We start from the raw sequence: 27027 nt of genomic DNA on the forward strand, positions 1-27027 counted from the left end.
CATCATACTAACCCAGCCAGTTTCAATACCGGCCCATTTCAAAAGGACAAAAACCGAAGAACCGAGACCCGCGGTGCCCCAAAGCACTGGCAAGGGGAGGACGGAGGGCGCGCCCCCCAAACTGGCCGCCGATCTGTTCTCTGCAAAGAGAGGCCAGGAGCAGACTCCATATTCTGCACCGCCTCCCTCCCCACGCTGACACGGCTCTGCTGGGATTTCCTACACCCTCTCCTCCCCCGAAAGGGACGGGTCCAAACCGACCAAAAAACGCAGGGGGAGGAGGGCTCAGGAGGCGCCGGTCGGCAGTCACATGCAGCTCCCCGCGCGGGGAGGCACCACGTTTTCCCGGCAGCGGAGGAATGCCGCGAAGGGGGCGCACTCACACCGCGAACACGCACACCCGGCCACCGCCGCCGTGCGCCCCGACTGCCGCGACCCGCACCGAACGCCGAGGCCCAGCGGCCGCGAGCAGCCCGCCGGCTGCCGGCGCGGCGCATGGCGCCCAACTGTCACCCGCCCGCCCAGCCGGCCACTCCCTCCCCCGCCGCACACGCCCCTCGTGTCGCCGCACGCCCCTCACCCGCCTCACATTTTCCGCCAGCCCCCTAACCGGCTCCCCCCGTACACTCGCCGTCGGTCTCCCTCTCAAGGCGGAAGACGCCAGGATCAGGGAGGGAAACCACCGAATTCAATGACACGCTGGGTTTCCTTTTCTCCCCTCTTCCAATAACTGACCCCCAACGCGTATCCAAATTGGGGACCCTGCCGCCTATCACCTCCCGAGGACAAAACTTGATAACTTTAAACCCCGAATCCGTGCGGTCGGCGGCAACTCCTCGCCGGCGCTGGGCTGCCCATGACATATGCTCATTAAACATTTACAACATGGGGACGCTCGCCAGGCTACCAAAACTGGGAGCGTAGGGCGCGGTGGCAGAAGGGCCTTCCTGAAAGGTTAAGCCGACCCCGGCTCTGCTCTCCCTACCCAGGCCAGCGCCCACCCTCTCCTGGCGAGGTAGGCCCGAACCACGCCGTTGCCCACTAACCGCTGCGGCCCAGGCGGTGGCAGCGGCTTCCCGGAGGCCTGGCCCTCCGGCAGGGGCAGGGTCCCCAGAGTGCGCTGGGGGAAGGCACGGCGACCCCAACGAGCCAGGAGACAATTTTAAAAACACCAGAGTCACCGCGATCAGTGGCCGACCCCCCGGGTCCCGGAGGCCGCTGGGGGAGGGGACGCCTAGTCCCCGGAAGAGGCCCCGGGACGCCAACTGGGAGACCCACCTGGAGGGGACTGTCCGTTCACTGTGGCCAGGACCGGCGGCAGCGCGTTCTTAGTCCACGGGTTCACCTTGGGCGGGGGGGCTTCCACGAAGTCTCGGCGCCCGGCGCCCGCGGCTCCGACAGCTCCTCCGCCAGCGCCCGGCTCGCCGCCGCCCTCCTCTCCGTCGCTGACGGCCGGGCCCTCGGCGCCGGGCAGCTGCGTTGGCCGCGGGCTCTCGCGCTCCGGCGGCCCGGCGGCCTCCTTGTGTGGCTTGGCGCAGGGCGGCCGAGGTCTCCGGGCGCCGCCGTCCGGCTCCCCCCCTCCGACGTCGTTTGCCCCGGGCTCGCCCTTGCCTTCGGGCGCCGGCGGCGGCTTCTTCCTCACCAGCCCCCCGTGCTCTTCGGCCTGCAAGAGCGGGGCGCCCCCCGGCAGCAGCGGCTCCACCTGAGTGGCCATCTGCGCGCCCGCCCCCCCGGAGAAGCCGGGCGCGCCCGAGGTTGCCTCCCCCGCCTCGAACTTGGCTCGCAAAGCGCCCGCGACGCCTTCCTCCCGGGCGCCGGGCACCAGTCCCCACGGAGGAGAATCGGGATTCACGCTAGGCGCGGCTCCCTTCCCGGTCGGATGCAGCCGCCGTAGATCCGAGGCCCAGTGGCGGGGCGGGGGGGGGGAGAGGAAGGCCCCCCACTCTGCGGTCCAGGCCTCCTCGGCGCGCGTCCCCCCCCGCCCGTTCCTCGCAGGGCGCCTCCACCCCGAGCCTGGCAGGCCTCTAGTTCCGTCCCTCCCTCCCCCCCGCCCCCGGGGCGGCCCGGGCTTCCCGGCTCGGGGGCTGCAGCAATATGGACGGACGGGGGAGAGGCGCGGTGAGCGGAGCAGACCACGCGATCCGCGGCAGGCGGCGGGCGGGCGCGCGCCTCGCGACGCGGAGAGCGAGGGGAGGGGACGGCGCAGCGGGGGCGCGCCCGCCGGGCCGGCCCTTGGCGACGGGCGGCGGGAGCGCGCGCGCACGGCCCCGTGGCCCCGCCCCCTCTCCCCGCCCCTCGCCTCCGATTCCTCGGAGCACCGCCCGGGCTGGGGGTGGGGGTGCCCAGACCTGACGGGGGCGAGCACGTGCCTGATGCAATTCGGGAGGGGGCGGGGTGGCGAGAGGGACAGGAGAGAAGGGGGGGTGAAGAGGAGGAGGTGTCTTAAAGGGCCAGCGCTGGAGAGCTGCTGCAGGTGGAGCACATGGGGACGCGCCACGCGGCTGGCCCGGCCTGCTCGTGCTCTTTAGTTTGAATGCTGGATCCGCGGTAAGGACCCTTTGATATCAGTCCTGACTTCGAACATGCAGAAGAAGGGACACCACCAAGACCTGAATAAACGCCAACGCTGTCTCCTGTCCGGTGCCCTGCAGACCTGGTCCCCTCCAGGCCCCGCCCGGGTGACCTTGGGCGAGCCGCCCTCACCTCCGCTGGCTTGGCTCTGCTCTGCTCCTCCCAGCCTGGACGGGCCACGGCTGTGTCCCGAGAGGGGTTCGACTCCGGGCCTGGAAGACCAGCCCTTAACCTTTCAGGGCAGCGGGTGTCTATGAAGTAGGCATGAGTTACCAATGCCCCCCACCTGGTCAGGCCCCCGGAACCGAGTATTTATAGGCAGAAAAAGTCTTTTCTTTCAAAACGTTTTTGTGTTTTCTAAAGAATTGCTTTGAGTAGAGTTGAAATAATGCTCCAGAGATCTGAATTTTATCTTGGCCTTGACCCCTACCAACTCCGCAACTCTACTGTCACTTCCATCTCCGTGGGCCTCAACTTCCCCACTGTAAAATGAAGGCGCGACGTGTGACAGCGGTTTCAGATTTCAGTGTGCATTCAATACAATAAATATTTACTGTCCTCCTACTGTGGGGGCCTGCAGAGTTCTAGGAAACGGGTTTGTCAATAAACAAGGCTAACAAGCCCATATCCTCTTGGAATTTACATTCTAAAGTGGGGAAAGAGAAAATAAACATTAAGTGACAAACAAATGCTTGTTCAGTATGAGGACAGTAATTACTGCTGTGATAAGTGAGACTAGACTGGCCACTTTACTTAGGGTGATATCCTTGAATTCAGATCCCAAAGTATCCTTAGAAATTAGGTGTGGCCTGGGATTGGACCCAGAAATCTCGAGTCTAACAAGACCCCTTAGCGTTTATACACATCAGGTGGGCCCCAGGGCAGATTTGGCTTCTGACAGGCTGTGATCCACCTGCCCCAGACTTAAGCCTGGAATGTTGGCCATCTCCAAAACAAGGATTAGACACACCACCTGCTGGATGTAGGGGAAGGCTTAGTGAAAAGGCTCTTGAAACTGCCCCAGCCAGCAAGGCTGGGCTCTGAATCAGGAGTTTTAAGTACTGGTGAGAAAGGCCTGGCAATCTGAAACTTATTCCAACTTCTGAGTCTCCTCCAACTCTCCACGCTCCCTGAGCCCCGGCTCCAGAAGGAAAAATGGGGGTGAATAATGCCTTAACTCTTAACTCTCTGGACTTTGGTGAAGGATCAAGTGAGACAATGTTAGACAAAGTGCTGTGTTAATGATATACACTTAGACCAGTGCTTCTAAAGATGTATCAAGGGCCCCGGGCACATGCCTATAATCCTAAAGACTAGAGAAGCTGAGGCAAGAGAATCCCAAATTGGAGGCCAGTCTGGACAATTTAGCCCAGATCCTGCCTCAAAATTTAAGCCCTGGGTTCAATCCCAAGGACTGTAAGTAAATAAATTTAATTAAAAGTGCTGGCTGTATTGCTCAGTGGTAGAATTCTTGCCCAGCATGCAAGAGGTCCTGGGTTCAATCCACAGCACCAAAAAGAAGTTTTAAAAAGTGGTATTGAGGAAGGCAACAAATAAAGGTATGCCAATGAATTTAAGCAGGATTTTACATAATGGCATTATATATACCCCTAATCATGAGGCAAACTATTGTACATTGCCACTGGAAGCACTATATTTATTTATAAATATTTCCCGGTGATATTATTCACACTAGACCCTCTCTGTTGTTCACGGCACGTATTTGTCATTGTTGGCCATTTTTTTGTTTTGGGAATTGTAGCAGTACAAGGGTTCTTTGTGGACAAGTAAGTGGTTCATGTTACCCAGGAGAGTCACAGCCAAAGGATCCTGGCCAGGCCCTGCTTTGTAGAACCGGGAGGGGAACTAGGATCCACACACCCTAGACCTTCCCAGCACCAGGGAGGGGCACACTGGGGCCAGAGAAAAAAAAAGAGAGAGATCCTCATTAGGCTACATCTTGGAATTAGAGAGTGTTAAAGCTAGGGGAAAAAAATAATAATCTCAGTGATTACTCAATCTCCTTGTTTTGTAGATGAGGAAACTGAGACTCAGAGAAATAAAGTTACTTATCCAAGGTCATGCACCCACTCCAGGAAGAACCAGTCCTCACCTCTTAATCTGTTAATCCTAAATTCAGTAGCTTTTCCTACATTAAAATAACAGAGGGTTGTACAACTATAATGCAACAATTTTAAAAAATGTGGAAAGAGAAAAAAGAGGGTTGGGCACATAGCTCAGTGATAGAGCACTTGCCTAGCATGCTCAGGCCCTGGGGTCAAGCACCATAAAAAAATAAATAAATAAAAGGAGAGAAAAATTCAAATTTGTCACCACTGCTAGGAAAGTACAAGTTTAAAATGACAGAATTGGGGCCAGGTGTGGTGGCGCATTATCTATAATCCCAGCCCCTTGTGAGGCTGAGGTAGGAGGATCAAAAGTTCAAATTCAGCCTTGCAACTTGGCAAGGCCCTAAGCAACTCAGTGAGACCCTGTCTCTAAATAAAGTATGAAAAAAAGGGCTCAGTGGTTAAGCTCCTCTGAGTTTAATCCCTGGTACCAAAAAAAAAAAAAAAGATGGAATTGGGATTTAATTCAGGTTTTGGATTCCTGACCCAATGTGGCATTTTATGTGTATTTTTATTGTTGTTTGTTTTGTAAATGACAGTCATGACAAAATAGTGAAAAATAGCTATTTTTATTAAATATTATTTTCTGAGTTCTATGAACCCATTCTTAACATTCATTAACTCATTTAATTCTTATAATAACCCAATAAGATAGGTATTCTTTCCCTAAACGTCAGCTGAGTTTCTACTAGGTACCAGACAGTAGACTAAGCCCTGAAGCTGTTATTGTCTTCAATTATAAAGGAAGAACACTTCCTTTATAAGGTGGTAGAGGAAGGGGATTGAGAGAAAGGGAGGAGGGGATAACATGGGGAAATACTGGAGAGTGAAATCTACCAAATTATGGTCTATGTACAAATACACCATAATGAGATGCGCTAATTAAAATAACAATAATGGAAGATCAGAAGAGTAGAGCAAGTAGAAGAGGGGGAGGAAGGGAGAGAAAGGGAAAGTACTAGGAAATGAGCTTGATTAGATTATGTTATGTGCATGTATGAATTTGGCATCATGAATCCCATTATTTATGATTTTAATGCACTAATAAAAATGTGACAAAATAAGATGGATGTTCAAGGTCATAGGCAGCAGCGTAGTGTCAGTGTGGGGTTCTTCAGAGCAGTCTAAGTTCCCAGACCTTGTTCTTATGTACCACTTTGTTCAGCCTGCCTCTCCTCCCTCATTGTCATATCCATCAATACTGAGGCCTTGAAAGATCCTAAAAATGTTGAATCTTGTGTCTCTAAAAGATAAACTCTAATTAGGGGACCAAAGAATTAAACAATCCATGACCTCAGGCCAAACAAGAAGGTTTGAGAAGGTTCGACAAAGTATGCTTTTTGTGACAAGAATCAAGCTAACTTGTGCCCAAGGCTTAAATAGATCATGTTCTCAAATTCAGTACACAGGCGCACACACAGGGACACAAATCCAACTTAAAAAATAGTGATTATAGGTTGGCACAGTGGAACCCATCTGCAATTCCAGCAACTTGAGAAACTAAGGCAGGAAGACCCCAGGTTTGAGGCCAGCTTCAGCAACTTAGCAAGAACCTCTCACAAAATAAAAAAAGACTGGGAATGTAGCTCAGTGGCAAAGCACTCCTGGGTTCAATCCCCAGTACTGCAAAATTAATTAATTAATTAATTAATTAAAAATTATAAAGTGGATCCAAAACCTCTTTATAATTAAATATGTATTTTTTTTTTCTGGTGCTGATTTCCTTAAAGAGAGACAGGGGAGAGACTAGAGAGGTGGGAGAATTGTTTTATAACCTGAGGCCCCTCTCCTGGCTTTGTAGAATGAGTCTGGGCAGCCTCCTGAGCTTTTCTGGGTTGCTACAAAATGGATGGGGCTGGGGTTATAGCTCAGTGGTAGAGCACTTGTCTGGCATGCATGAGGCACTGGGTTCGATCCCCAGCACCATATAAAGATAAAAATAAGGATATTGTGATATTGTGTCCATCTACAACTAAAACATACATTTTTAAAAAATGGAATACCTGCCTGTCTAGCTTAGAAGCATAAAGGAAATTACAAAGTTTTCATGAAACTGTCTTGCGGGGGGGGGGGGGGGGGGGGGGGGAGGGTAGGTAGATAAAGAAGGGAGTATGGTTCTTTCAGCAACGACCAGGCGCTGAGCAATTCAGTAAGACCCTGTCTCTAAATAAAATACAAAATAGGGCCGGGGGTGTGGCTCAGTAGTTGAGTGCACGAGTTCAAACCCCAATACTTGGATCTGTAGTTCTGTTCCCCTTTGAGTTTGAGTTTGGTTTTTCACAGGACCTGTATTTATAGAAGAACTGGCACTGTACTGCTCACTCCTGATATCAGAGCCTCTTGAGTCTACCTTTTTTTTTTGGGGGGGGGGTGGAGGCGGTACTGGGGATTGAACCGAGGGTGCTCTACCTCTGAGCTAAATCCCCCAGTCTATGTTTTTTGAGACAGGGTTTGACCAAGTTGCTGAGGCTGGCTTTGAACTTGTGATCCTCCTGTCTCTGCTTCCTGAGTTGCTGAGATTACAGACTCTGAGGTTTCTTTACACCAACAACTCAGGAGAGAGGGGGAGTTGAAAAGGGAGGGGCTTTGGCAGACCCTGAAGATTCTTGGATCTTCTGGCACATGCCATGAAATGATTTCAGTTCTCAGGAAGAGGCCCGGCCAAGGTCTCCTCCTGTGAAGTAGATGTAAACAGCAAGAATTGATAATCCTTTTCCATCCAATTAGCCTCTCCATCCCCATTTTACAGATGGAATAGGCTCAGAGGAAGTAAGGGGTGGTAGAGGAGGAGGAGGAAGGTTTGCAATGAGGAACTTTGACAGGCTCTGCTTCTGCTCAAAATCTCCAAAATTCACGCCCAGTATAGCCTGATCCTAACCTGTCCCACTGCCTTCTAACCACATACCTTATACTCCAGCAATAGTGAACCACTCACTGTTTCTTTCATTTTTTTAACTGACATTTTTTTTTTTTTTTTTTTGGTACCAGGGATTGAAAACTATAGGCAATTTACCACTGAGCCACATGCCCAGCCCTTTTTAATTTTTTTTTTTTTTTAATCTTGAGACAGGGTCTCACAAAATTGCTGACACTGGCTTTGAACTTGCAATCCTCCTACCTCAGCTGCCCAAATCACTGGGATTACAGGTATGCGTCACCATGCCCGGCTCAGTTGACAAATTCACTGAGCATCTACAACTTGCTGTTTACTGCCCAGGCTCTGAACAGAGAGAGATGTGCAAGACACACATGTTCCCAGCTTTTAGGAAGCTTCCTGTCTTATTCGTTATGGCAAATTGTTTTCCTGCCTCGGTTCAAATAACAAAGCTGTTGAGAATGAGATCTTGAATATGTCTGCCATCTTGAAGACCTTGCAACCCTGGCACAGATTTAAACCTCTCTAAGCCTCAGTTTCCCCAATGTATAAATTAGAGATGAGAATGCTGTTTACCTCAGCTCTTCGGAGAGCACTGAGATAATATATGCAATTTAATAGCACAATGCCTGGTGCCTGGTATGTGCTAAGGAAATATTAATTACCTTTCATTATTGTTATTACTACCAGTAATACCTTTCCATTTCTACTGGCCCAGAATTCCACTTACCTTTCAACTTCTTCACAAAATCTTATTTCATCTCCATACCTAGAACAGATTTTTCCCTGTTCTTAACTCTTGGCAAAAATTTCTCTGAAGCATATAAAGTATTTTTCACATTCTGCATTGAACTATGGTTAGCTCTGTGCATGCTCTATCCTCTGTCTTGATGCAGGAATCATACCTCATTCTTCATAGTGTCCCTTGTGGTACTTGTCACTGGTGCCTTATATAGAACAGAAACTTTGGGCCTATTTTCTGAACAAAAGAATGAATGAATGAATTTTTAAATCACTCCTGATCACATTAGTTTTGGTAATGAGAGCAACACTGTTAAGTGCCAAGTGCTAAATTATACATATTTTGATTGATATCAATATGTAGATAAATTATAAATATTTTGATATATAAGTTATACATCATAATTTATCTACTTTATATTTGACAGGTAAGTCATACATATTTTGATTTACATTTTTAATTGTATATGATAAGTACATAACTATGATATTTTATATTTTATGATGTATTTGCATGACATATATGATAAAATATAATGTCAAAATAAAATGTGCTAACTTTAGTAAACAGGAACAAAAGTTAAGTCTAGTGGAACAACCCACATATAGGTCTCCAACCTAGGGTCAATCACTGGCCACATGTTGGTTTATTTTCTTCTACTCTTTTTTCTATCTGTACTTTTACATAGTTGCACATAGAGCAGTTATGTAATACTGCACATAGAGCAATTTTATGTCTTGCTTTTTTCCTTCATTAACTTTGTTTTATGATTGCTGACTCCACATCATTGCAAATTCTTTCCATACGGTCAATTAAATATCATCTATTGAGTACTTATGGTATGCGTTATATTACAGTGACCCACCTTCTGTTTGTATCACACTGTATATTTTATAAAAGGCTTCATGAAGGCAGGATAGGCATGATTGCCCCTAGTTGGCAGTGAAGAACTGAGACTCACAGATATTGTCTTGTTCCAGGATGCCAGGGTGGCAGAATCAAGATCTGAACCCCATCTCTCCTCCCCCATTCCAGACCCCTAAGCCATTCAAGAAACAGAGTATACAAAGAAAAAACAAAACAAAAACAAACAAACAAACAAACAAACAACTCAGGTAACCATTTTTAAACATTCCAGGGTCAGGAAATATCCAAGTGCATGGAGACAAATGGAAATCTGCAATCAAAACGAAGGCGGGAAGGCACCCCCTCCACAAGACCATAACCAGTCAAGCGTGGGATTGGCCAATAGAACTGTCACTCAGTCAAACAGCAGCACTGAGCTCCAGGACAGAAGGGTCCTGCCCTAAGGACTGGAGTGGAAAGGATAAGGACCAGGCATGGTCCTTGCCCAGGGAATCTGACTCCTTACCCAGCACACTGTTCTCCTCGTAGACCACCTGCCCGGCCTTGACACGAGGCACAGAAAAGGTGGACCAAGAGTTTGCGATCAGAAGAACTGGGCTTTGGCCAGCTTTTATTATTGCCTAGTTCCTAGTTCTGTGTCCTCAGACAAATCACTTTGCTTTTCTGAGCTTCAATGTCTCCATATGTAAAATGGTGAAAAGAGAAACATTTGCTTGATAAAATTCATTATGCCTTTAGAATATTAAATGAACCAGTATTCGTGAAGGTGTTTAACAGTCCCTGCTCCGTCACCCACCAGCTTTGTAACCTTGGACAAATTCCTTTGCCTCTCTCTGCCTCAGTTTCCTCAATTGTAAAGTAGGACTGATAACACTACCTACCCCTGAGGGTTATTGAAAGGGCTAAGTGAGTTAAAGAATCCAAAGTGCTTGGAACAGGGCCTGACATATAGTAAACACTGATCAAATCTTCGCTGTTGTCTTAAGGGGGGCAGTGGTTGTCGGCACTGTCGGGAGAAACGTTCTCCAAATCCCACAAAGATGGTGGAACAGGTGTTACCCTGTTTTATAGGTGAGGATAGTGAGGCCCAGAAAGATGATTTGTTTTATCTGGAGTCTGCAACTGATTGCTAGAAGTCTAGGACTTCTGAAGGTTTTCTACATCTAATGTCCCTCCCCACAGGCGTGGTTTTTTTTGGCCCAGGGGCACTTTTTGTTTCTCTCCTCGTGTTAGACCCAGGGCCTCGTACACGTTAGGCACATGCTCATCCTGACCCACACACCCAGTCCCCATACAGTATTCTTTAAATGGAATTTAAACAGGATTGGATGGGCCCAGCCACACTAGTGAACCTCAGGGCCACCCCTTGTCTGTGTCACTCCCCCTGCCTGACTACCCCCATTTAGATCTCTGCACAGACTGATGTCATCCCAGTCACTAAACACATGGCATAGACAAGTTCAGGAGACTAAAGAGGGGCCAGTTACCAGGAGAGGTGAGAGGGACAGGGCAGACGTAGCTAGAGAAGGCTTCCTGAAGGTGGCTGGAGTTGAGTTGGTACTTGAGTCTGGGAAGGAGGATTTGTTCAGTCTAAAAAGGAAGGAAGGGAATAGGGCAGGTCAAGTTGGCCTTTGATGACCTTCAGGGATGTTTGTGAGCTTTCCTGACAAGGATTCCCCAGGCCTTTGCTTTGGTAGAGAAGAGGAAAGAAGTAAGCTGCCCTTTATCTCAGGGGAGGCCCGTGATCCACGAGGTCCAGAGTTAACACACATTGTCAGTGTTGGCTGACTAACAGAGCAATTGATCTGTGTCTCCATCCCTGAGGACACAGCACCTGGAGGAGGTTCAGTCACATGAACCAAAATATAAAATGTGGTCCCTGCCCTCAGTGATGGTGATGATGATAATGGCTAACATTTACTATGCCATTGCTATGAGTCAGGGCCTGTGGAGAGGAGAGTTTTCATGGAGGGTGGCCTCCCCAGGGAGAACTCCCCAGAATATGACTCAATACGCATCAAGATGTATTCTAGCCAGGGGTAGTCGTGCACACCTCAGGGCCAGCAACTCGGGAGGCTGAGACAGGAGGATCACAAGTTCAAGGCCAGCCTCAGCAACTTAGTAAAACCCTGTTTTAAAATAAAAAATAAAAAGGGTTGGGGATGTTGCTCAGTGGTTAGGTGAACCTAGGTTCAACCCCCAGAACAAATAAATAACAACAACAACAAAAAAAGATGTATGCTATCCTCAAACCATTGGGGAAATAATGGATTAAACAATGTTAAATCAGTATTTTGGTGTAGGATGTCTCAGGGCCTCCTCTAAGGAGGAAGAGATTGCAACATTTTCCAAACTCATGAGATGTAGAACAAATCGTCTGTGTTCCATGGAACACCCTTTGAGAAACACTGGCTCAGGATTGTCACAAGGCCTCCCACTCACTACCAGACAGTGGAGTGTAGGAGGAGTTCTGCTTTCCAGGTCCAGCTCTGATGCTACTTCCTATGAGACCTAGAAAAGACCTTTCCCCCTTCCCTGACCAGACTTCAGTTTACCCATTTTTTTAAAAAGCCTAAGTGTTCTGGAAATTTCTTCCTATCCTAGCAGTCTTTTTTTTCTTCTTCTTCTTCTTGGTACCAAGGATTGAACCCAGGGGTGCTTAACCATTGAGCCACATCCCCAGCTCATTTTATATTTTATTTTGAGACAAGGTCTTGCTAAGTTGCTTAGGGCCTCACTAAGTTGCTGAGGCTGCCTTTGAACTCATGGTCCTCATGCCCCAGCCTCCTGAGCTGGGATTACAGGTGTGCGCCACGGGCGGTCCTAGCAGTCTTGATAGCAGTTTCTAATGTTTCCTTACCTCTATGGCATCAATCCATTTGAGGAAATGTTGGGTTGAACGATATTAAACAAGGGTTTTTCTGCAGGACCTCTCAGGGCCTTAACTATGCATGGAGGTGAAGGCTGACCACAGGATGAGGCAGGGGAAAGCCTGTGGCAAGTGGCAGGGCTGTCTGAGTGCCAGTCCCAGCAACAGCCACGGGACCAGAGACGTTGCTCACTGCCCACACACTTGGATCTCAAGGTCTATTGGAGACACGTGGTGGGAAGGAGGAACTTCCAATGAACCCGAGTGGCCTACTTTCCTAATGTGGGGACAGTGCACACAGATCACCAGATAAAGACAAGGAAAAACCAGGCTTGTCTGTGAGGGTAGCATTGTCTGGTGTGTTTTCTGCAAACTTCCACGGTACCCGGGTACCCAGGGAACCCCACATCTGGGAAACAGAGGAAAGGTTAGAGCGCGTCTGCCACTCTGTTGAAAAGAAGCCCTCCAAGAGTTTCCTATTACAAGGACAAGCTCCAGGCCTCTCACCTGTGCCCACAAGACCCTGTGCACGCACGTGCATGCACACACACACACACACACACACAATCCCTCTTGACTCCCCCAATCTCATCCCCAGGAGTCCTAGGGCATCACATTTCCACTGTGACTGGCTGCCTCATACAGCCTCAGCTTGACTGGCCCCTTCTCAGAGAGAACTTCCAGATCAAAATCTGAGTTCCTATGTGAACGACGCTTTTGGCCCACTGCCTCCTGTCACATCCATCCTGTGGCTCCATCTTCTTCTCACCTTTGGTACCTCCAGTGCCGAGCTCAGCACAGAAGGCACTCAATATTTGTTGAATGAATGCTGTGTGGCCTCTGACAAGTTGCTTCCCCTCTCTGGGCCTCTGTAGTCCCATGAGTGAAATGAAGCAGTTGAACAGGGTGCTGCAGAGAGTCCTTGGAGCTCTGATTATGGCTCTATGCCTAACATCTGGGCCTCAGGCCCGGAAGTGAGCCGAGTGTGTTGCATTTCCACTGTGCGACACACACTGCACTGATTAAATCGGGCAGCAAATGTCCTGCCATTCCTCCTTCCTGGTCCCTGGGCTAGAGACCATGCTGTCAGTTTTCCGGGATGATCAACGCACAGTCACCTGCTCACCCAGCTCAGTGATCCCAGTGCCCACAAGAAAAGGAGAGTGGGCAGGTTGGTGGACTGGGAAAGCACGTTCAATCTGGAAGCCCAAGGGCAGGGGGACTTGTCCGTCGCCACCCTGAGCTGTCAGGCTGGAATCTTGAAGAGATTTCACCAATCCTGTCATCTCTGGGTTAGGAGGGATCATCTAGGACACTGGGCTCAATCATTGCTTTAAAACTAACTGCCTTGAAACCTCCCTCCAAGTGAACTCCTCTGGAAGCGCTCAAAATAGGGGCCTTGCTTGCCTATCAGGCTGCTCATCTCTCCAATGAAGGGCTTTGTTTAGAAAGTTCTTTCATCAGCAGCATGGTGTAATGTGAGGCACTGTAGCATAGGGGTGAAGGGCCCGGGCCTCCAGCCAGGCTGCCTGGGTGGAATCCCACCTCTCTAACCTACTTGCCGTGGGAGCTCCAGCAAACCATGACACCTCTCTCTGCCTCTGCTTCATTGTCTGTCAAACTGAGTCTTCCCTGAGCTGTTGGAGGAATTACAAGGGTTAAGGCGTAATGGGAGGGCAAGGAGGGTCAATTCCTGTTAGCTGCCACCTGTGGAGTTGTTTTTAGATCCTCTTGAACTCAGGCTGTTCTCTGAGTTAGTTGGTTTGCAAAATAGAGAGTGGGGCCCAAACCAAAGAACCCAGGGGGGAGCTCACCACTGTCTGTGAAGACCTTCAACTTCGTCTTTTGGAGCCTTAGGATGCTCCTCTAAAAACAACTTCTGCCCACTCCAACGAGGAATGGGCGAGAAGCTTTTGCAAAGTGAACACCGCCACATGCATGTGAGAGATTCCTCTGAATTTTGTTGGAAAAGCCCTGACTTCTTTTAAGGCACATTAGCTTCCAAACAGCAAAGTGGCTAAACTCAACCTAGTTGGCAAACAGTGTGTTTTGGGTACTTGCTGTGAATTTTCAAGCTAATCCCTTTAGAATCTTTCACTTACGTACTGGAAGGAAAAAAAAGAGATTTGATGGCAGCGACTTAGATACATTACTGTGGGAGACAGGTCTTGGTTTTGCTGGTTTCCGCCATCTTTGTTTATTAGGATGATGGTGATTTCTCTAGTCTCTCTTCTTCAGGAAGGTGACTGGAAGGCTCCAGGTAAGGCGTTTTCACTCTGCCAACGTCAGCAGGACACAGCAGTTCTGCATAATTTCAGGATCTTAAGTGACCTTTTTCCAAAACCTGCCCTGTCATGTGAACCTACAGCTGAAGGAGCCCCTAGAGTCAGCCTTCTCGTTGTACAGAGCAGAAACGGAAGCCTACAGAGGGCAGAGGACTTGCCCAAGGTCACCCAGCAGATCAATGGCAGAACCCTGACTGGGTATCTCTTCACTCCAAACTCCACGCTCCTTCCACCAATTTTAGGGATCTTGCAATTTCTCTAGATAAGCTGATTGTTGAGTCATAGGACATTTGACAAAACTCATTAAACTACACACTTAAACTCTGTACAGTATATTATCGTACATTTAACTCCATTGTTTTAAGTGTTCAAATGTGGGATGGGGGTGTGGCTCCGTGGTGGAGCACTTGCCTAGCACGCATGAGGCCCTGGGTTCAATTCCCAGCTCAACAAGCACCTAAAAATTAATTTTAAAAAATAATAACAATGGTAGACTGATACAGCCAAGTCCTACCGCATCAACATCCAAAAATAATGGATAACATGGTTTAATGGGCTCAGGAAATGCCTAGTAGAGCCGACAGTCTCCTTGTGCGGGTTTCTGTGTTTTGACAATCCTGAACCTCACCCAGAGTGAGGGGGGAGAGTGTGACCTGAATGCCAGCTACCTCTGATTCACCCCCTTTGTCTTAGAGGGGCTCACCAAAAATGAGGGGGCCCTGCAAGTTTCAGGAGGAGGTTCTGAGGCTGAACACAGGGTCCCCAGGGTGTCTGGAACCCAGAGATGTAGGGAAGGAAAGAAGGGGATATTGCTGCACTCTGAAGGGAAGGGGAAAGGGAAGGGAGCCAAAGCAGAGCTGGGGAGCTGGACCAACAGAGGACACCTTGTTTTAAGAGCTGGGCGTGGTGGCACACACCTGTAATGACTCAGGAGGATCAGTTGCCTTTCTGGGTAACTCAGAGAGACCTTGTCTCAAAGTTAAAAAAAAAAAAAAAAAAAGGATGAAAAGGGCTGTGGATGTGGCTCAGTGGTTAAGCACTCCTGACATTTTTATGGCTAAATAATAGTCCATTGAGGGCTGGGGATTGAGGGCTCAATCCCTAGTACCGCGATAACATAAAATAAATAAATAATGAGAAGGGACAGGAATGGGGAACAGAGAAGGAAAAGGAGATTAAAAGGCAGGAGGAGATCAAAGATGGTGAGTTTTAGAGGTTTCTTGCAGGAAAGGGTTTTGAGAACTGGCAGAGGTGAGAGAGATTAGCTGTATATCAGAATATGTTTCATGAGACGAAATTCTGGAGGTATAAGAACAGTTTGTTATATTAAAAAGAAATTTTCCTGCTTCCAGGTTATCAAAAGGGTTTGTTTGTGTTGTTGTTGTTTTGAGTATTTTGAACATTCCTCCTAGAATTGCATTAAAATAATACATTTGCTCATCTTATACCTATTAGGATGGCTGCTAAAACAAACAAACAAACCCCGAAACAGAAAGTATCAAGTGTTGGCAAGGGTGTGGAGAAGCTGCAATTATGTGCACTCTTGGTGGGAATGTCAAATGGGGCAGTGCTATTGAAAGCAGTCTGGAGGCTCCTCAAAAACTAAAAATATGGGGCTGGGGTTGTGGCTCAGTGGTAGAATGCTTTCCTAGCATGTATGAAGCACTGGGTTTGATTCTCAGCATGGCATATAAATAAATAAAATAAAGGTCCATTAACAACTAAAAATATAGATATATATTTTAAAAAAGTAAAAATATTATGATCTAAGCAATCCCTTTTCTTCTGCATATTTATGCAAAGGGACCAAAAGTAGCATAATGAAGAGATACTTATGCACCCACGTTCCACAGTGGCACTAGTCACAATAGTAAGTGCCAGAAACCCAAAGCTCATTGATGACCAAGTAAATGAGATATGTATACTTTCGATGGACTATTATTCAGCCATAAAAATGTTGGAAATTCTGACTCATGCTATAGCATGGATGAATCTTGAGGACACTAGGCTAAGGGAAATAAGCCAGTCACCAAAAAACCCACAAATACTGTAGGGTCCCACTTACAGGAGGTATCTAAGTAATTAAATTCATAGAGATGGAAGCTAGAATGATGGTTACTGGGGCCTAGAGGGAGAAAGGGGAAATTGTTTTTGAATGGCTACAGAGTTTCCCTTTGTCAAGATAAAAAAGTTCTGGAAATCTGCTTCAGAACAATGAATATACTTAATGCTACTCAACACATGCTTAACAATCATTGAGATGGTAAATCTCATTAGGTGCCTTTTATCACAATAATGAAAAGTAAATAAATGAAAGAACTTTTAAAAAGCAACAAAAAATTCATTAGCCTGTAGGCCCCTCTTTCTTCACTGAAAAACAGCTGGTTATAAAATCTGCTTGGGGGCTAGAGCGGGAGCTCAGTGATAGAGCACTTGCCTTGCATGTATGAGGCACTGGGTTCGATCTTCAGCATCATATAAAAATAAATAAATGGAGATATTGTGTTCATCTACAACCTAAGAAATATTTTTTTAAAAAAATTGTCTGTTTGGTATGATCTTATTTTTGTGAAATATCATTTTCTAATGCATGTAAATCATTTTCATTAAAGCATACAGCAAAATATTAACTGTGATTACTTCTGAGAGCTGATTTTGTTTGTTTTGCTAATCTGTATTCTCTAACTTTTTTAAGATGATATTTTGCAACTTGTTAAAACAATAAAACTCTATCCCAGCCTGCCTGCCTGCCTGTCTGCTTGTCTATCTATTTATCTATCTATCTGTTCATCTATCATCTACCTGTTTACTAGAAATGGGGATGGAATCCAGGGATGCTGTACCACTGGAATACATCCCCAGCCCTTATTTTTTTTTTTTTAATTTTTTTTTTTTTTGAGATATGGTTTCACCAAGTCGCCAAGGCTGGCTTCAAACTTGTGATCCTCCTGCCTCAGCCTCCCAAATCACTGGGATAACAGCCTAGCCCAGCTTCTCTTGATATCCACAAAACTGGCATAAGTTGAATTCATATATTTGAGGTTTATTTTGTGCACAATTCCAAAGCATGGCCAAAAGTTACTTTTAAGATAATAATAGTAATATTTCCATGTAGGGCAAGACACTTGTGCTTTTCATGAATTTTCTCATATGATAATCCTTGGATATAGATTCTATTAATAAGCCCGTTCTGCAGTTGAGAAAAGAGAGGATAAGTGGCTTGTGCAAGCTCCTGTCCAATATTGGAGCTGTGTGCAGAACCACAGCAGTCTCACCCCAAAGCCTGTGTTACTGCAACCTGGCAATGCCGCTAGATCAAGGTGATGTACTTACCTGTCACCTTGTTTGTGTGTCTCTTTGACAGTCACAATCATGATTTGTATGCTCAACTAACACCCCACCACTCTCTTGAGGGCCACGACTCGTGTAGATCTTTAGATGACCCCTTATCATTTCAAAGATAACACAAAGGCCCACTTCCATTAAGAAATCTCAAGCCACATGACATTTCAGGTAGGACCCTGAGTGGCTGGGGCTGGGACAGCATCCAGGTCACTCATCTAGACCCTACAGCCACTGCCCATGCAACCAACCACCATTAAATCCCCTCCCCCCGGGACTGGCTTCAAAACGGAGGGGAGGGCGATGCACAGACAGGGAAGGCTGTCAAATATGGAAATTATGATAATATCATTTATCTCAAAAGAATGATTATAAGTATGTAATTAACACTTTGTATGCAGACGCTTCCACCTCCGAGGAGCTCTGCAAGTCTCTCGGATTATTTAAATATACTTCACATCCATTGCTGAAGACAAACCCTATGGTTTTTAGAAGATAATTAAAATTCCTTCCCTTTTGGAATTAAGAAAATTGCCTATGGGATGAATTGTATGCCCACCAGACACACGGATAGACTTAAACCTGGGATGAACAGACTGCGTCCAGGAAGGACACACGTTGGGTAAGTATAATATCCATTTCAAATCCCTTGCACATGGAGGAAATTATTAATCAATCACAGCAGTGTTCCCCACAAAGCCTGGACTGGTCCCCAAGATCCTTCTCCATGCAGCTCTCTAGAAGCCACTACCAATTAATCAGAGTCAAATCCTATTTGTTACCCTGGAAATTAGTTCACCATCATCCCTCCAACGTGACAGACAGAAAATGGATCTTCAGAGAAGTAAATTAACTTGCCAAAAGCTGCACAGCTGTAATGCAAAGCTGAGGTTCCCAAATTCATGTTTTCCCCTTAATCTCCACCCCTGCCTCTTTACTCTGTTCAGACCATACTTGGTTGATTCTATGATTCACACCAGATTCCTTTTTCTAGGGTGAGCTCCCTTAAACATCTGTACCAATGATTTGCTAAGTGACAACTGGCCTTTCAACACTTTTGTATTGTTCAAGAAAAAAAAATGGAGTCAGTAATTGTGTGTGTGTGTGTGTGTGTGTGTGTGTGTGTGTGTGAATGTGCGTGTTGTTTTGTTTTTGTAGTCTTGGTGATCAAACCCAGTGCCTCGAAAACCCTAGCCAAGAGCCCGACCCCTCACCGACATCCACAGCCTGGGTTCAGATTCTTGCCTCTCTTAATGGCAGGCCAGGGTGCTCCTTTAAGAAAAGAGAATTGCCAACTCAAAGTGGATCAAGGACCTAGGCATTAGCCCAGAGACCCAGAGACCCTGTGCCTACTAGAAGAAAATGTAGGCCAACCCAACTTCCCACCATGTCCCCTTAGGAACTGACTTCCTCAACAAGACTCCTCTAGCTCAAGAAGTAAAATCAAAAGTCAATAAATGTGATGGTATCAAACTGAAAGGCTTCTTCACAGCAAAGGAAACAATCAAGAATGTGAAGAGAGAGCCTATAGAATGGGAGCAAATCTTTACCATCTGCACCTCAGATAGAGCACTAATTTCCAGGATATATAAAGAACTCAAAAAACTTAACACCAAAAAAACAAATAACCCAATCAATAAATGTACAAAAGAAATGATCAGGCACTCCACAGAAGAAGAAATACAATCGGTCAACAAATATATGAAAAAATGTTCAACATCTCTAGCAATTAGAGAAATGAAAATTAAAACTACACTGAGATTCCATCTTATTCTAGTCAGAATGGAAACTGTCAAGACTACATAACAATAAATGTTGATAAAGATGTGGGGGGAAAAGCTACATGTGTACGTTGCTGGTGGGACTGCAAATTGGTGCAATCACTGTCGAAAGTAGTATGGAGATTTCTCAGAAAACTTGGAATGGAACCACCATTTGACCCACTCATTCCACTCTTTGGTATATACCCAAAGGACTTAAGATCAGCATACTACAGTGATGCAGCCACATCAACATTTATAGCAGCTCAATTCACAATAACTAAGCTATGGAACCCACCAAGGTATTCTTCAACAGATGAATGGATAAAGAAAATGTGGTATATATACCAAATCAAAGGGAACGTTCTCTCTGATATGTGGATGCTAACACACAATAAGGAGTGGGAGGGAAGAATAGAGGTTCATTGGATTAGACAAAGGGGAAGGAAGATAAGGGGGGATGGGAACAGGAGGACAATAAAATGAATCGGACATAACTTTCCTATGTTCATATATGAATACACGACCAGAGAAGCTCCACATCATATACAACCACAAGACTGGGATCCTATTTAGAATAAATTGCACTTCATGTGTGTATAATATGTCCAAATACACTGTACTGTCATGTATATCTAAAAAGAACGAATAAAAAAAGAGAAAGAAAAGCGAGTTGCTAACGAAATGTCTATCATTGTAGGAAAAGGACTGGACATTCGGAGGGCACCTTCTTAGGCAAGCCACTCTGCTCCTACCCCTGCCCTAGGGGGTGTATAAATGCAGTGAGACATTGGCTGGGGATGGCTATCTGGTTATGCTAAAGCTACTTGGAGGGAAGTGACATTTGAGCAAGACACTGGTGATCAATAGGATTAAATGTTTCTTTCGATTATAAAAATAACTACATGGTTATGATACAGTTGTGGGAGAAACAGAATGTCAAGAGGAAAAGTCACTCCTATTTTCTTTACCCGTCAACCATGTCAACATTTTGTTTCTTTTTCTCTTCTGATATCGTATCACTCTTTGCACAGGTGTATGTGGTTTATTTGCCCCCTCCTTTCGCACGATTGTGATTAACATTTGCATGTTATTTCCTATTTGATTTTTATAAAGTTTTAATATACTGTGAGAATGATGATGCTGACCCCAGTAATTCAGTTCAGAGGAATAACCAGAGATGCACATATATGGTCACCCAAGGCCTATGGGAGCAGCGGCGTCCATGAATGACCTGACTATACATCAAGAGAACGGATGGACAAGTGATGGTATGTTCAAAACTGAAAGCGATACAGCAACAAACAAACAGCAACTACACATGGCAACAGGGATGTATCTCACAGATATGATGTTGAACAAAAGAAGAATGTTCTGTGTGATCCACTGATGCAAGGTGCCAAACCAAGGAAAACTAAACTATGGTATAAGAAGTCAGAGCTGTGCTTCAGCAGCGGGGCATGGTTAGTGACAGGAAGGGAGAGTGTTGGGGTAGGGATGTCTGGCTGTTCGTTGCAAGAACACAAACACTTGGCCAAAATTATGAAGCTATACATTGACGATGTGTTTACTTATCTATATGTGTTATAGGTTTAAAAAAAGTTAATTTGCTGGGCACAGTGGCACATGCCTGTAATCCCAGAGGCTTGGGAGGCTGAGGCAGAAGAATCACAAGTTCAAGGCCAGCCTCTGCAACTCAGTGAGGCCAGCCTCAGCAACTTAGTGAGGTCCTACAACAGCAAGATTCTGCCTCAAAATAAAAAATAAAAAGAGCTGGGGATGTGGCTCAGTAGTTAAGCGCCCCTGTGTTCAATCCCTCATACAAAAAAAGAAAAAAAAGGAAATAAAAGTTAATTAACTGTAGGAAAATCCATTCATCTAGCAAGAGTTTAAAAAAAATGTCACTTTGGACATAAGGAATAGCACAAAGAAACTCACAAGAATGGGAAATGGAAAACAGTCTAGCTTTCTTCCAATGCTGATATGACGATATTTTGTGTAAAAAAAAAAAAAAAAAAAAAAAGTTTCCCAAAATTTAGGACTCAAAAATAACTTTTTATATTTGCTCATTTGCCTAAGGTTTGGCCATCTGGGCTGGGGGCAGCTAGCCAGTTCTTTGGCTGGTCCTGAATAGGGTCATTCACACAGTTGTGCTCATGCAGGTTGACTGGGGATGGATGGTTCAAGGTGGCCTGTGCGGGTCATTGATTTACTGTCTCAGTTCCATATTTGCCTTTCTTTCCTGATCCACTAAAGTGGATCTGGGTCTCTGAAGTGCTTCTTTTCCTTTGCCAGAAGGCAGGAGGCTCAGTTTGTCAGCAGAAGTGCTGGAGAGACATTGAAGTGAGAGACGAGTTTGGCTTCCTGGGTACGGTGTGCAGGCTCAGCAGACTCCTGCTGAGTGGGGGCTCCCCCAGTGCAGGTGGTGTCCCAAACAGCCCCGGCAGCATGGGTGCCAGTCTCAGACTCCTGGGGTGCACAGTGGTCAGGAGCAGCCAGCAGCTTCCCAGAATCCCTTTAAAGTGACTTTGTAGCAGTTATCTCTAATAAGACATTTCCCTCTGAATGGCTTTCCCTGGCACCTGAGAGGACACATTTCCAGCAACTTCCAGAGGATGATTTCTACCAACTTCCATGGGCCTGGCATGGCACCATAGCCACTTTTCCACCGTTTAGTGAATCACAGCTATATGCTCTCCTAAAGTACCTCAGTTCTGGCAGCATGCCTCTTGGGATGTTCTATGTCACCCCCCCAGGGATGGTGGCTGCTCCTTGCATCTGCTGTTCCTATATTCTTTAGAGTTCTCTCCACTTCTTATTAGTTAATCCCTTGTTGCAGTTGAGTTCCAAATGGGTGAATACCAAAAATGCAGGACTACTTGAAGCCAAGTCTCAGCTACAAAAGCATTACCAAAACCAATACCTATTGGTCAAACCAAGCCACAGGTAGGAGAGGAGAGAAGTCAAGCAAAGAAAAAAAGAAATGAAGTAAAGTTAGAAGGACAAGAGTCAGAAGAAGGAAAAGCAAACTCCATTTCTTTCTTTCTTTTTCTTTTTTTTTTTTTTTTGGTACTGGGGATTGAACTCAGGGGCACTCAACCCACTGAGCCACATCCCCAGCTCTATTTTGTATTTTATTTACAGACAGGGTGTCAATGAGCTGCCTAGTGCCTTGCCATATTTGAGGCTGGCTTTAAATTCAGGATCCTCCTGTCTCAGCCTCCCAAGCCTCTGGAATTACAGTCATGTGCCACCATGCCTGGCCTAGACTGCATTTCTTGAATGGAAGAGTGGCAAAGTCCCATTGCAAGGAGTATGCATATAGGAACAGGAGGAAGTGTTGCAGCCATCATGGCAAACCATCTACCATTAATTCTCTGCATCAGAATTCACGGACTGCTCATGGAGAGTAGTCTTGGTGCTACTCCCAGAGATGCTAAATGCACATGTATGGGGGTGGAATCTGAGAATCTAAAATTTTAACACTCCTGTCTACCTCCCCAGTGATTCAGACACATATAAAAACTCAAGAACCTTTAAGCTCACACAATATTATCCCCATTCATCACTTTGTAAGATATTATTCCATTCCCTTTTCATTTCCATTATTTCGGTTGAGAAGCTGTCAACTGCCTTCAAAAATTTCCCCGTACAGTTGGTTTTTGACAGTGATGCCAAAACTGTCCTAGCTCAGTTTTTAAAAAATGCATTCTACTTGGGGTTTAAAGGGATTTTAAATTTCTGAGCATCACCAAACATTGCTTCTAGCTTTACTTCATTTCTTCTTTCTTTGCTTGACTTCTCTCCTCTCCAAATTCTCTCTTCCTGAGACCTTTGATTATATACATTTAGTAATTTTCATCATGTTCCATATTATTCTTTTTCTGTACTATACGTGCTACAATGTGGATACTTCCTACTGATTTGCTTTTCATTTTCTAATTCTATCTTTAGCTATGTTAATAAATTGTTATAGTCATCTACTGCATTCTTAAGTTCATTTATTGTATTTCAGCCTTGGAATTTCCACTTGATTCTCCTTAATAGAGTCTGGTTCTCTGCTAAAATTATTTTTCCTATCATATAATATATTAAATATATTAAACACATGTGTTTTAAGTTACACATCTCAGATGTCAATATTTGGATCTCCTATGGGTCTACTGTTTTTGTCTGTTTTTCCTCTTGGTTTTCAGCCATTTGGTCTTGTCTACTGAAATATCGGCTAAACTTTGAACATCAAGTTTTAAACAAAAATTTTTTTTTATATTTATTTTTTAGTTTTAGGTGGACACAATATCTTTATTTTATTTTTATGTGGTGTTGAGGATCGAACCCAGCGCCCTGCGTATGCCAAGCAAGCATGCTACCGCTTGAGCCACATCCCCAGCCCAAGTGTTAAAGAAATTTTTATAGAAAAATTTGAGGTCTTGCCTAGTATTCTTCAGAGAGATTTTTTACTTTTGCTTCTTGTAGGCATTTAAACCAAAGTCTTATAAAGCATTAAATTGATTAGAAGTGGAGAAGTTAAGGTCCTTGGACATTTATTGATTGGGTTATTTTTATTTATTTATTTATTTATTGGTGTTTAGTTTTTTGAGTTCTTTATATATCCTAGAGATTAGTGCTGTGTATGATATGCAAGTGGTATAAATTTGCTCCCAAGCTATAGGGTTTCTACTCACCTTACTGATTTTAGTTTGATTCCATCCCATTTATTGATTCTTGGTTTTTAATTCTTGCGCTACAGGAGTCTTATTAAGGAAGTTGGGGCCTAATCTGATATGACTGAGATTTGGGCCTACTTTTTCTTCTATTAGACACAAGGTTTCTGGTTTAATTCCTAGGTCCTTGATCCACTTTGAGTTGAGTTTTGTGCATGGTGAGAGATAGGGGTTTAATTTCATTTTGTTGCATTTGGATTTCTAGTTTTCCTAGCACCATTTGTTGAAGAGGCTATCATTTCTCCAATGTATGTTTTTGGCACCTTTGTCTAATATACTATAACTGTAATTTTGTGGGTTAGTCTCTGTGTCTTCTGTTCTGTATCATTGGTCTACCAGTCTATTTTGGTGCCAATACCATGCTGCTTTATTACTATTGCTCTGTAGTATAGTTTAAGGTTTGGTATAGTGAGGCCACCTGCTTCACTCTTCCTGCTTAGAATTGCTGTAGCTATTCTAGGTCTCTTATTTTTCCAGATGAATTTCATGACTAATTTTTCTATTTCTATGAGGAATATCAATGGGATATTGATTGGAATTGCATTAAATCTATATATTGTCATTTTGACAATATGATCTTTCTATCTTCTAAGATCTTCTTTAATTTCTTTCTTTAGCATTCTATAGTTTTCATTAAAGAGGTCTTTCACCTCTTTTGTTAGGTTGATTCCCAAGTTGTTTTCACCTCTTTTGTTAGGTTGATTCCCAAGTTGTTTTTTTGTTGTTGTTGTTGTTGTTTGTTTTTTTAGTCTATTGTAAATGGGGTCATTTTCCTCATTTCCCTTTCAGAGGTTTTGTCACTGATATATAGAAATGTCTTTGATTTAGGTCCTAGCTCAGTTTTTTAAAAATGCATTCTACATGGAGTTTAAAGGGATTTTTAATTACTGAGCATCATCAAACATTGCTTCTAACTTTACTTCATTTCTTTTTTCTTTGCTTGACTTCTATCCTCTCCAAATTCTTGTTATAGTCATTTTGTATCCTGCTACTTTGCTGAATTCATTTACTAGTTCTAGAAGTTTTCTGGTGGAATTTTTGATATACAATCAATCAACAAATATATGAAAAAATGTTCAACATCTCTAGCAATTAGAGAAATGCAAATCAAAACTACTCTTAAGATTTCATCTCATTCCAGTCAGAATGGCAGCTATTAAGAATACAAACAACAAAGGGCCAGGAGTGGTAGTGCAAGCCTATAATCCTATCGGCTTGGGAGGCGGAGGCTGGAGTATCACGAGTTCAAAGCTAGTCTCAACAATTTAGTAAGGCGCTAAGCAACTCAGTGAGACCCTGTCTCTAATAAAATACAAAATAGGGCTGGGGTTGTGGCTCAGTGGTTGAATACATCTGAGTTCAATCCCTGGTACCCAAAAGAAAGAAAGAACACAAACAACAATAAGTATTGGCGAGGATGTGGGGAAAAAGGCACACTCATACATTGCTGGTGGGACTGCGAAATAGTGCAGCCAATATGGAAAGCAATATGGAGATTCCTTGGAAAACTGGGAATGAAACCACCTTTTGACCCAGCTATCCCACTCCTAGGTCTATACCCAAAGGATTTAAAAACAGCATACTGCAGGGACACAGCCACATCAATGTTTATTGCAGCATAATTCACAATAGCTAAACTGTGGGACCAACCTAGATGCCCTTCAGTGGATGAATGGATAAAGAATATGTGGCATATATGCACAATGGAGTATTACTCAGCAATAAAAGAGAATAAAATCATGGCATTTGCAGGTAAATGGATGGAGTTGGAGAATATAATGCTAAGTGAAGTTAGCCAATCCCTAAAAAACAAATGCTGAATGTTTTCTCTGAAATAAGGAGTCTGATATAAGGAGGCTTAGTGGGGCTGGGAGGGGGAGCATAGGAAGATTAGACCAACCCTGGATAGGGAAGGAGGGAAGGAAGGGGGCAAGGGAGTAAAAAATGATGGTGGAATGAGATGGACATCATTACCCTAAGTACATGTATGAAGACACCAATGGTGTGAATATACTTTGTATACAACCAGAGATATGAAAAATTGTGCTCTCTATATGTAATATGAATTTTAATGCATTCTACTGTCATATATAACAAATTAGAATAAATTTTTTTTAAAAAATTGATTATACATTGGACCTCAGTTTTGTCAAGGCTGGTCAATTGCTATCTTACGTCTATTCCTAGAGTTTTGCCCTTTGGGGGACTATAATTGAAAACCTGGGGTATTTATGGATACTTCTCTTTCGTAGACACTGAAATCCAATTTTGTATACCCCATCTTCCCAACACTACCAGCTTCTTTGACTTTTCTTGAGAAATAGCATATTCTCTGAGGTAGGAGTGGGAAAATATATATTTTGGTACTGGGGACTAAACCTAGGGGTGCTTAACCACGGAGCCTCATCCCCAGCCCTTTTTATTTTTTATTTTGAGGCAGGGTCTCACTAAGTTGCTTAGGGCCTTACAAAGTTGCTGAGGCTGGCCTCAAACTTGAGATCCTCCTGCCTCAACCTCCTGAATCTCTGGGATTACAGGCATGTACCAACAAACCCAGCTGAATATTGAGTTTGTTTTTTCTGCTTTTCTCTTTTCTCTGGCTCAGCACATCAGGTCCTTGGTGCTTCTGTAGTTCTCTAATGCCTTCAAATATATACATATACGCCCCCACCCACACACACAATTTATTTTGATAAGCTCTTTTAATAATTTTTAGTGAGAAGGTTGATCTTTGATAAATTAGTCCATAATTACTGGAAATGGAAAAAAACTTATCTAAGCATGCTATTCTGTAGAGCCAGGCCCCCCCTGTTTAAGTCCTCAATGGGTAATAGTTTGTATATTTCTTTTTTTAAAAATATTT

The 27027-nt window shown here is 44.8% G+C and overlaps 1 protein-coding gene across 2 annotated transcripts in view; it reads right to left on the reverse strand.

The window, feature by feature from the left end:
- Positions 1-27027, reverse strand: part of Larp1 (La ribonucleoprotein 1, translational regulator) — an 85341-nt gene that overhangs the window by 49842 nt on the left and 8472 nt on the right. Inside the window, exon 1 of one of the 2 annotated variants that reach the window (XM_076856403.2) lies at positions 1279-2188. The exons of the other annotated variant lie outside the window; for it this stretch is intronic. Within the exon in view, the coding sequence (XP_076712518.1) occupies positions 1279-1714 (436 nt within the window). The 5' untranslated portion in view covers positions 1715-2188. Of the gene's footprint in view, positions 1-1278; positions 2189-27027 lie in introns of those variants that run through there. 2 annotated transcript variants of the gene reach the window in all.

Source organism: Callospermophilus lateralis, chromosome 5, assembly GCF_048772815.1.
Source record: "Callospermophilus lateralis isolate mCalLat2 chromosome 5, mCalLat2.hap1, whole genome shotgun sequence".
NCBI lineage: Eukaryota > Metazoa > Chordata > Mammalia > Rodentia > Sciuridae > Callospermophilus > Callospermophilus lateralis.